Source organism: Callospermophilus lateralis, chromosome 6 (assembly GCF_048772815.1).
Source record: "Callospermophilus lateralis isolate mCalLat2 chromosome 6, mCalLat2.hap1, whole genome shotgun sequence".
In the NCBI taxonomy this organism is placed as follows: Eukaryota; Metazoa; Chordata; class Mammalia; order Rodentia; family Sciuridae; genus Callospermophilus; species Callospermophilus lateralis.
The window spans coordinates 28,523,019-28,535,309 of NC_135310.1; the positions used below are offsets into that span (position 1 = coordinate 28,523,019).

At 40.3% G+C, this 12,291-nt stretch overlaps 1 protein-coding gene across 1 annotated transcript in view; it reads right to left on the bottom strand.

Moving 5' to 3' along the window:
* The window catches only part of Ect2l (epithelial cell transforming 2 like), a 73,413-nt gene extending 63,243 nt beyond the window's left edge, over positions 1-10,170 (bottom strand). The window contains exons 1-2 of the mRNA XM_076859685.2: positions 10,069-10,170; positions 7,969-8,081 (exon numbers count right to left, since the gene is read on the bottom strand). Coding sequence (XP_076715800.2) covers positions 7,969-8,081; positions 10,069-10,170 — 215 coding nt within the window. The remainder of the gene's footprint in view (positions 1-7,968; positions 8,082-10,068) is intronic.
* Between the last annotated feature and the right edge of the window lie 2,121 nt (positions 10,171-12,291).

Here is a 12,291-nt window from a genome sequence, read left to right on the forward strand (position 1 = left end):
CATTTGCCATCCTCTGGCTTATGGTCTTCAGTCTTGGCCCCTGAGATGGTTTTCAAATGCCTAACTGCTGCAAGCATCAGTCTTCATGCAATAGAGACCACAAGCTAGCAAAGTGGAAGACAGCATGTCCCTTCTGCCAGTCCCTTCAAAAGTTCCTTTAAATTTGAAGAAAACTGTCAGGGCTTACTACACACACCTGCATTCCTAGTGAGTCAAGAGGCAGAGGCAGCAGTATCTCAAGTTCAAGCCAGCCTAGCAACTTAACAAGACACTCTGCAACTTAGATGAGAGAGCAACTTAGTGATACCCTATCTCAAAATAAATTTTTAAAAAATGGGAGTATAACTCAGTGGTAAAGCACTTCTGAATTCAATCCCCATTACACACACACACACACACACACACACACACACACACAAAAGAATTGAAGAAAACTCCAGAAGCTTCCTAACAGCCACCCCTTTATTTCAGGGGCAGAATTAATATGTCCTAAACCAGTTACCACCAAGAAATGTAATGATCATTATGAATTCAGTTCACCTCCCCGCACCCTTGGTGGGGCAGGTGATCAGCCCGGAGGCATATAATGCCTGGGGAACAGACAGAACGCCTGTCAGGAGGAAGGAGAGGAATGTGGAAGATGTGGAGCAGGCAGGTGACCAAGTGTCTAACCCACTCAGAAGGAAGGGAGGAAAGACCTATTCAGTCTATTTCTGTGCCTTTTTGAGCCCTTACTGATCTCAGTCCCACTCTACTCTACACTTGGGAGTATTTCTTAAATGGATAAAAATGCTTTTTAATGACTGGTAGTGAAACTCTCTTGCTCATTTTTTCTTTGTATTTAATTTTTTTCTTAGCCATTGTTGCCCATCTTCTTTTCCAGATTAGCTGTAGAATCAGTTTTTCAAGTGCATAAGAAAAGCTCACCTGTGGATTTGGCACGATTAATTTGGAAAGGAGTGACGTCTTAAACATGGAATATCTATCCATTTACCCAGATTTGTTTGTTGTTATTGTTGCTATGCCTTAATACAAATTTGTCATTTCCTTCTTGAGGGTCTTGTGCTTATCTTTTTAGTTTTAGGCCATGCACACAGGGAAGCAGACCTGTGAGAAGGCGGAAGGGAGAGAGCCCTGGCAACATTGCTTTAATCTAAGGATCTAGGCCAGCCTGAAGCTAGATGAGTTGTAAGTCAGTAAATTCCTTTTTTCTTCTTAAGCTGCTTTGAGTTCAGTTTCTCAGTTGTGTTGGAAAGCCTTCTGACCAGGAACTTGAAAGAACAGCTAGAGAGGTCAGGAGGAAAGAGGATCAACATTCACTGGATGCTTGCTGTGTTCTGCAGATGTGATACTTCTGCTTCTAAGACTTGCTGAGCCCATTTGGATCTCATGAGCAGCCCCTTCCACTCTTACCCTGCAGTAATCCTCCTAGACGTTTCCTAAATAGCTTCTCTAATACAGAGTAAGGCAAATGGTTTCTTCAAACCTTGTCTCGAGTTTCCAGTGAATTATATCTGAATCAGATGTTTCCTATGTAGAAAGTAAAAGAATACTTGGTAGATCTGGAAGCTAACATCATGTATGATATAGAGAGAGCAACGGAAGCATTTTCTGAGATGCTGCATTTAATAAATTGTGCAACGAGCAAACATCAGAGCTGCCAGTCATGGGATAACAGGATGAAATAGCATCTTGTGGAGTTGTGAATCCTGACACACTTTGAGTATTATTACTGTTTGTAATTCCTTTTGGAATTGCTTTATATGTGGTCTTTTTAAATTAAAATATATTTTTAGTTGAAGATGGACACAATACCTTCATTTTATTATTATTATTATGTGGTACTGAGGATCGAACCCAGTGCCTCACATAAGCTAGGCAAGTGCTCTATCGCTGAGTTACAACCACAGCCCCTTATAGTGTGGTCTTGAATTAACTAAATAATGAAAAGTCTTGTATCAGTTAACCTCCTATATTTTAAAACTTATCTTTAGAAAACTACTCCTGCCCAGAGAACCACTAAATGAAAAATTTTCTCAAGTATCTACCTTTTTTTTAATCATTTTTGTAATTGAGCATGATTTAGATATTTGCAATCAGTCAATAAGCATTTATTAAGTGACTCTTGTGTGCCTGACATTTCTGTAAGTGTGGAGACAGAAAGAGGCACCCAAGTCGTTGCCCTCGCAGAGCCTGCCTTCTAGTGGAGGGGACAATAAATGAAGCATTGCACGGAATATAATGCAGGGGTTGCTAAGTGCTATCCAGAGACGTTAAACGTGACCAAAGAGAGCAGCACCACTTGCAAAATGGGAAGTGAACTTCAAGTGCTTGTACTTCTCCTCCTGCCGACCTTCCCTCTGTCTAATGACCCTCTGCCTGCCCCTCACCCCCATCCAAAAGCTTTGGGTTTTGGTTTCTTCTTTCCTTTTAAACTCAAGAATTTTATTTTTTAACCTTCATCCCCCCGCCCTAAACACCATCTCAGCAACAAATGAGAATATTGTCAATGTAAGCTCCTACCCAGCTACCCTCCGGAGGATAGAACATGACCGGAATCCTGGACCTAAGGGAAAGAGTCAGAATGCCCTGCCTTGACTTTTCTTTTCCTTTTCCTTCCTTGCTTACTTTCTTTCTTTTTTCATTTTTTGATTGTTTTAATTTTTTTCTGTTGTGCTGCAAATGGAAGCCAGGGCCTCATACAGCCTAGTCGAGTGCTCTACCACTGAGCCACACCCTCAGCCCATCTTCTATATTTTGAAAACAGTAATTTTAGGTAAAAGTAAACAGTTTATCTTTCAATATTTTCCTTTCTGACACAGATTCTCTGCTTGACCAAACTTTGGTCAGGCCCATCGGTGCACTTCCTTGTAAAATCCTGTTTTATCCAAGAACACTGCTAAGTCAGTTTAGTAGAAACTCCGACCTCTTTATCTCTAATGACCCTGGATATCTGATCAGGTTCCTCATTCTTCACCAGCCTCAGGAAAGGTCTGATCACCCAGGCCTGTCTCTGGCAAGAGTTCCGCTCGGTCCATCTAGACAGGACCCCCCCCCCCCCACTTGCCTCTAATGTTTCCTCTTAGTAATTTTCCCACTCAGCTCCTTTGTCTATAAATTTCAACTTGCCTGTGCTATATTTGGAGTTGAGCCCAATCTCTGCCTGGCTGCAAATCCCATGGCAGTGGTCCCTATGCCCATAGCAATCGTCCTAAAGAGTCTGCCTCACCATGCTTGAACAAGTACCAAGGGATGATTTTTTTTTTTTTTCTCTAACATCTTCACCACCTTCACACAGAAGTATTCTCATTTCAAATGGACTTCCCATAACTCAGTTACGTGGCTGTTCTGTCTTCCAAATTAAGCTAGAAGTATGAAAAACTACACATCAGATTTCCTCTACAGATCACAACTGAGCAATCTCCGCAACCGACGCCCTCCAGGGCTGCTTGGAAAGAGTGGGTAAGGGTGCTGAAGTGGGCTGGGGGGTGTTCTTTCTTAAATGTACTTTGGTGGGTACATTTTTCTGCTCTCCTTCCCCACTTCCAGTCTGCCCTGAAGGGAGCAAATGATGAATGCTAGTGCCTTGTCAACCATCCATGTAACCTTCTTTGCCTTTGCCATATCTCTCTCTCTCTCTCTCTCTCTCTTCCCCACCCCCACCCCCTTCCCCCCACCGACAAGCTATCTGCTGTTTTGAGACTGCAGCTGCATGATCGTTGCCCCACCTGCCCAGGAAAGCTACAAGTTGAAGCAGCTCCAGTCCTGGAATGCCAGGCCTTTGTGTAAGGCATTGAGTTGCTGAGCAGAAGCAACTGAAAACCGGTTCCACCAGTGCAGCAAGGAGCCGGATTCAACTCCTCCTAGGTTTCTCCAAGTGTGACAGACACAAACAGCCAGTTTCCTTTAAGGAGTCACAGGAAAGGTCAGTTTAGACAAGTGGCAGAGGGAAGACACCGATGGGAACCATTGTATGTGTTGACACATAAGCATAATGTACTGGGGAGAATGCCATGATGAAGGTGGAAAACCTTCGGAGCACAAAAGACTAGCAAAGAAGGCTTCCCAGGAGGGCTGACATTTAAACAGAGGTGAGAGGAGAATTTGCCAGAAGGACAGTTTAGTAAACTGAACCTTTGAAAGATGTCCTTAAAATCATAAAATTCCATTTAAGGTCCTCTACCAAGCCACATGTGGTGGCACACACTTGTAGTCCCAGTGACTGAAAAGGCTGAGGCAAGAGGCTCACAAGTTTGAGGCCAGCCTTGGCAACTTAGTGAGACTCTGTTCCAAAACAAGAAAAAGAAAAAAGAAGATGGGGCTGGGGATGAAGCTCAATGATGGAACATCCTGGAGTTCAATCCCCAGTATTGCAAAAAGGAAAGAAAAAATAAGTTCATGCTAAAACTTAACAGTATGGACTATTGGAATATGTTAAGACAGGAAAAAAGTCTTAGATATTTAAATGTATTCCATAGAGAGTAAGGAGAAATTTTTTAATTTTTAATTTTTTGGTATCAGGGATTAAACTCAGAGCACTTAACCACTGGGCAACATCCCCCTTTAAAAAAAAATTTAATTTTTTACTTGGAGACAGTATCTTTCTAAGTTGCTTAGGGCCTTGCTAAGTTGCTGAAGCTTACTTTGAAGTTGTGGTCCTTCTGCCTGAGCCTCCCAAGTCTCTGGAAGGAGAAACTTTTAAAGAAAATTCTGATGAAACATTTCCTACCAATAGTTGAAATACTATATTAATAAATGTAACTATCTGAATTATAATAAAATTATTTGAAAATCATAAAACAAAATTTTTAAAACTACGGGTTCTCTGACTTAAAAAAAAAGTATAGTCAAGCTTACATATAAATATTTCAGGCATTCAAATAATGCTTATTTCTTTCATTTATTAATAAGTATATTCACAGGTATGAGGGAAAATAGAGTACAAGAATAAAAAGAACTCAAAACAAACTGTTAATATTGCACGTAGTAATTTTACTCCTAGATATATACCTAATAGAAATAACAACATCCATATACAAAAGCTTGGAGATGGATATTCATAAAATCATTACTTACAGCAACCAAAATGAGAAACAGCCCACATGTCTGTCAATTGATAAATGGATAAATAAATATGACACTTTTATACATTGGGATGCTATTGTCAATAAAAGGTAAGTATTGCCAGCAACAGTGGCACACACCTGTAATCCAGGTGTAAGGCGGATTGCAAGTTCGAGGCCAGCCTCAGATATTCAGCAAGACCCTGCCTCAAAATAAAAATTAAAGAGAGGGGGGACACCGGAGGTATACCTCAGTAGTAGAGCACCCCTGGGTTCAATTCCCAGTACCACAAAAAAAAAAAAAAAAAAAAAGGAAAGTATCAGTGATATATACTACATACTACAAAATGGATAAACCTTGAAAACATATGAAAGACATCAGTCACAAAGATCACATACTTCATGATTCCATTTATGCAAAAAGTCCACAAGGGGCAAATTTATAGAGACATAAGACCATTAGTATTTGCCTGTATCTGGGCAGGGTGAGGGTGGGGCTCAAGATGGGGAGTGACTGTCAACAGGTAGGGAAATCATTTTGGGGTGATGAAATGTTTTAAACCTAGATTGTACTGGTGGCTACACAATTCTGTGGATGTATTAAAACCACCGAATTGCATCTTTAATTTGGAAAACTTTATTATATGTGAATTATATCTCAGTAAAGATGCTTAAAGGAAAGTTCACTGTATTAAATTAAAAATATGTATGTGGGGGGCGCTGGGGTTGTGGCTCAGGAGCAGAGCGCTTGCCTAGCACATGCAAGGCATTGGGTTTGATCCTCAGCACCACATTAAAATAAGTAAATAAAATAAAGGTATTGTGTCCAACTACAACTAAAAAAATTTTTTTAAAGTGTGTGTGTGTGTGTGTGTGTGTGTGTGTGTGTGTGTGTGTGTTTGGCTTCTATTTTTAACTGAAATTGAGCACAGCTGTCACTAGGTTAGACCACCAACATGCAGTGTAACAGAAATCAATGGGAAAGAAGAAGTGTAAAAAAGACTTGACCAGGCTTTGCGGAAGGAACTGATTGATGCTTAACAACAAAAACCATTAACACAAATTAAAGGTGGGTTCTGAATGCCAAATCTAGACACCAGACACATATGAACAAGTTTCCCTGAAATCAGCTGCATAGAGCTATTTAGCCCATACGGCTCTCTGTGGAAACACAGCTGCCACCAGACAAAGAAAAGTAATTTCACTGAACAGGTTAGTTCCACATTCTTTTCCCCACAGAAAGTTAAGAATTCGGGTACTAGAAAAAAGATGCAATTTCCAGAGACAAAATGTCAGGCCTGAAGTTCAGCAGTCTCAAAATACACTACAAGAGCTCTAATGACCCCCAGTGGTTACAACTGAGATTGCTTGGTTTATGATACGTGAGACAAGAACGTAATGCACGCAGCAATTACTAATATGGGGTTCCACCTATTATTTTCTTATCTTGAAAGCAGTAAAGTTTGAGTAAAAGTAAACATAGCAAATGACTGTCATAAATGTCCCTTCCCCTGATTTCTACGCATGAACTAAAGAGCCCATTTCGCTGTAGCCTGTCCATAGCCTGGTTCAGCAGAGCCAGGAAGATGTTTGTCTCCTTCCAGTGACTGGTCAGGGTGAGTCAGTTCACAACCTGTTTTGCACCTGCAGATGCAGGAGAAGCTGACAAAGGAGAAGAGAAGAGAAATGCCTGATCAAATGAGATAGGCAGGGAAAGTGGAAAAACATAGCGGGAGGCAGGTTGCAAACTGAAACAAGCCAGTTTGGTCATGAACAACTCTCAACTTTTTGGTAGCTGCCTAAGAATCAGAAGGTTAGCCTCACCACTAGGTTATATGGAAAGCAACTAACACCAAATGATGCCATTCCTAGGGTTTTCCTAAACAGACCTTAATAAATAAATATAAACCACTTGTAGAGTCCCCTGTGCAGGCTTGATGAAGCTTCTATCTGCTGGGTGAGAGTTTCATCCAATGGAGAAAAAACAATGTTCTCCCAACAGCATCCTATTATTACTCTAGTAACCCAAGACTGACCCAAGGTCATTTATTTGGGGATGAAGCCTGGGAAACCACACACACGACTTTCCACTGGCCCAGCTGGAGTTTTTTCTCAGGTCCAGGTGCACTGAAGTATATAAATATCCTCCTCTCTCCTGTATTTCAGTCAGTCCACACCCCTTGAATATTCCCAATTTCACGAGAGTCTATGTCTAACAAGGCACTGGTTGCTCATACAACAGGTCTGATATTTGCTCTAATAATAACTAAAGCATTGGGACCCTTCCAACCTAGAAAGAACTAATGACCCCTAGAGTATTAATTCCCAATCAGAATACTAGCTGCCCCTGGGTAACATTTCAACTAACAAATGTAATGCTGTCTATGCTGCGGTATTTGAAAGTAAATTACAGATAGAACACCAGGGAAGGGGAAGAGCAGGGGCAGGACCCATTGGCCACCACTGTCCATTGCTGTCTACCTCGGCCACATCCCTTTACGTCACTGCCATTGTCCGTGCTCATGTATTTTTCAGATCCATCATTTAATAATCATTTACAAAGGGTCTAGCTGTGTACCAGCTATCCTTCCTATATGACACTTCCAAGGAAAATTTAATAATCCAAGAGCATATTAAAAATTCATTGGCTGAAGCCACTAACAAATTTTGCAAAAACAAAACAGCTTCATAATGGTGTGATGGTGTTCATACCCGCCCCCCATGGCTTCATTGCAGCCTCAAGGAGGAAACAAGCATTTGAAGAGTCTGTAGATAAACCTTCAAGTATTAATTGTGTGATTTTTTAATAGGGAAAAAAAGACTCGTAAAGGTTATATACACATTTTACAATGTTTTGTTTTCTTTAAGGACCAATGGTAATTACATCAGTAAGCAACCAATTTACCTTAATTGTGATTTAGTGCATCGTAAAAGAATTGTGAATAAGAATTCTTGACGTTGTTTGTTGGTCCAGAGGTCAAACCAATGACTTATCAAAGCAACTCTTTCCTGAAAGAGCTGTAAGGGGGGGAAATGATATTTTACTGTTCCTTTATATACATTCTTGGTTGCTAAGCAATCTTCAGATGATCTACTAACAACCTCCCAGCTAATATTTGCATAGCACTTTACAATTCACAGGGTGCTTTCATGAATGTGTAGGGGTCTCTCCTTTCGGCTTAAACTGTTTTTATCAAGGGATAAGAGGAGCCTGGGCTTGTTGGGTAGGTTGCTGGGAAAGGGTGGTGGGGATGTAATTACAGAGAAGGAGGGAAAACAAAGAGGTAGTGTGAACTGGCTCTTGTTTTTAACCTAGACTACCATGACCCAGGGAAACAGATTCCACACGTTTTTGTCTTGAAAACACATATATGAAAAAAAATGTGCAGTATCTCTAGCAATTAAAGAAAAGCAAATCAAAACTACACTGAGATTTCATCTCACTCCAATCAGAATGGCAACTACCAAAAAATATAAGCAACAATAAATGTTGGCGAGGATATGGAAAAAAAGGGTACACTCATACATTGTTGGTAGGACAGCAAATTGGTGCAACTACTCTGGAAAGCAGTTTAAAAATTCCTTTAAAATTAGGAATTAAACCATCCTTTGACCCATTTATCCCACTCCTCAGCATATATCCAAATGATTTAAAATCAGGATCCCACAATGTGTGATTTAAAATCACACAGCCACATCAATGTTTATAGCATCACAATTCATAATAGCTAAGCTATGCAGCCAAACTTGGTGCCCTTCAACAGATGAATGGATAAAGAAAATGTGGTACATAGACACAATAAAGTATTACTCAGCCATAAAGGATAACTTTATGACATTTATTAGTAAATGGATGAATCTGGAGGCTATGATGCTAAGTGAAATAAGCCAATCCCCCAAAATCAAAGGTTGAATATTTTTGTTGATATGTAGAAGCCAAACCACATAAATAAGGGAGCAGGAGAAGAAGAGAAGTTCAGTACATTAGACAAAGCGGAATGTAGGGAAGGGAAGGGGATAGCAATAGGAGACAGTAAAATGAATCGGACATAATTTTCACACACACACATATATATATACATATATATAAATTTTAAAAACTTAGCAAATTCATCATTGTGTATATCCAGAAGAATGGGGTCCTAATTAGAATAAGATATAAATATGCATGTGTAATTTTATCAAAACAATTCTACTGTCATGTATAACTAAAAAGAACCAATAAAAATAACTTTCTAATTATTAAAAAAGAAAGAAAGAAAACACATATAGGCCTCACTCATTCCATTGCTAAAATAGATTCATTTAAGTGGATATGACTTTATTGATCCACAGCCATGGATCTTCATAACACTCATGAAACTGACCGTGAATAATTATTATAAAATGCTATTGTTAGTTGTGACTCTAAGACAGTGTTCCCAAAGACCAGTGTCCCCAAAACTGGGTTCCAGTCCAGCTTTGCTAGATAGGCATGTACAAACTCACTGTCTTTATTACAGGTCAGGCTTTAACCCCAGCCAGTCTTGTAAAAGAGGTTGAGCCCACGTGAGCTCTGGGGACCCACTATGCTAGCTCCATTAATGCCTTGCAGACTGCCCTCCACCATTCGATGACTTCTTCCTGAATTACTGTTCAAGGGACGGGCATCGCCAGGCCACATAGAACCATATGGTGGGCACCAGAGAGAAGGAGTATTAAGTTCACAGTGAAACATACACACACACACCCTCACCACCACCACCCAGAGCATCTTCTTTCCTTCTCCTTCCCCATCACCACAAACCACAGGGGTCCTGGGGAATCTCTATTTTGTCTCTGGATTCACAGAATAAGATGGGAGGCAGATTGGGAGACTTGCAACAAAGCTAGAATTGTTTTTTGTTTAAACTGACTCAAAAACTAAATTCTTTAGAAAATTTTCTTTAAAAGTATGACAACGTAAGACTCACTATTTCTTTAAAAGTATGACAACGTAAGACTCACTACTCACCATGTAACTCACCTGTCTATTTAGCGACTTGTTGCTAAAAGGTGTCCAGGCACTGAACCTCGTTTGCAAGCTCTCCATTTCCAGGGTTTTCCAGGAAGAATCCCCAACTGACATCACAGCAAACTAGGAACTACAGGTATATTTCAATAAATGTATAATTTAAGCAGACTTATAAAAATCCAATACAGCAGGCAGAGTGGTACACCCCTGTAATCTCAACTACATAGGAGGCTGAGGGAGGAGGATCGCAAGTCTGAGGCCAGCCTGGGCAACTTAGCCAGACTCTGTCTTGAAATAAAAAATAAAATGGGCCAAAGATATATCTCAATGTCAGAGTGCCCCTGGATTCAATCCTAATACTGGAAAACAAAATAGAAAAGAAAGAAAGAAAAATTATAATGTATAATTGTACTGTACACACTTAATACATTAATGCTGTGCCTGTAGAAATTTTAGAATTAGAACATATATTTTAGAATTAGAATAATCCCTTTGTATGTATAAACTGTTTATAAAATTATAGTTCATGGAAGCATATGTATATGTATACACACACAGAGGATGAACCACATAAATATACACTGAGTCCATGGATTCCTAATCACTGCAATTATTCTGGCCTTACGTACTTGCAAACAAATCTAAACCTAAATAAAAGTTCTTTTTTACTTTGCTGGAAAATGGAAGAGTAATGAATATGTTTCAGAAAATGCTATTAATAACTCAGACATTGGTATAATTTTTTTTTTTTTTTTTGAGGGGATAGAACCTGAGGCCTAATGCTAAGCAAGTGCTCTGACACTAAGCTATATCCCCAACCCAAAGCATGGCTTGTTATCTGCTAGGAAGACTGACTTTTCCTTTCCTTGGAAAGCAAAAATTTGAAGTATTCAAACAGGACACCCTACCTACCCATCTTTTAGGGACATAAGTCAGAGAGGATATAAAGGGGGAAATTAGGTTCATGTATTAGTCATCTATTGCTGCATAACAAATTACTCCAAAGTTTAACAGCTCAAAATGACAAGCATTTATAACCTCAAAGTCCTGATGGTCAAGAATCTAGGTGCAGCTTAATGAGTACTATATTAGTTTGCTGGGTCTGCCAAAAAGAAAAAAAAAAAAAATCCACAGAACAAGTGGTTTAAAAAACAGAAATTTATTTTCTCTCAGTTCAGGGGGCTAGATGTCCAAAATCAAAGTGCCATCAATGTTGGCTTCCTAGCTTGTAGATAGCCACTTTATCACTATGTCCTAACACAACCTTTCTTCTGTTGAAAAACCAGCCTCTACCTCAGAGCAAAGCCTGTCCAAGGAAGGGACATGACCTTTGTCCTTGGAAAGACCCACAGAGCACTCCTAGGCACATTCCCACCCAGCTAAGTTATTTATCTACAAATGAGATCTGCTGAGCCAGGTGTCCTTGACTTAGGTCCCCACTTGGTGGGGACCCATAGCAACCCCCTAGCAGCCACCAATCAGCATGATACAGGGAAATACCTGGGATGTCAGATGACCTTCCCAGTAGTTTATGGTGTTGGGAAACCACATAGCTCAGCACGAACACCCCTCTTGGCTTAAACCAATCAGTTCAAATGAATCCCCCTCTTGTAGTAACCAATCACCCCTACCCAACTTGTTCCTGCCAGTGAATGTGCTAATCATGTTTTAGAGTTGTTATTTGATTTTCCTGCGGTGTGTGATGATTTGCTAAAAGATGCTATGATGTATATGGAGGTCCCTGCCTTCTCCAAAGAATGTATAAAACTGCTGCAAACCCTGGGCTCAGGGCCTCTCAGCGTCACCAGTTGCTGTGGCGCTTGGAGGACCGAGCTAGCTCGCAATAAACACCTCTTTGCTGCTTACATCGATCTTGGGTCTGTGGTGGTCTTTTGGGGGTCCCGAATTCAAGCATAACACTGTGTGTACACAAAGGGAAAGGGGTAACTCTGTAAACTGGGCCCACTATACTGACCAACCCCCACATGTTTTCTTTTGAAAAACAATTTACCTGCAGCCCTTCCTGGCTTCAGCCAATAGACAGGCTACATTCCTCAGCAAAAGACCTGTTGTCTGCAGGAGAAATGCGGGACCCCAAGGCTCCTTCCTGCTGATAAGAACACAAGTTACCCTGAAGTGGGAGACTTTCTTTATACAGACCAGATTCCAGGACTGAAGGAGACAAGATAATTAAAAGTAAAACCCCCTAACCATTAAACCTGTAAAAAAAAAAAA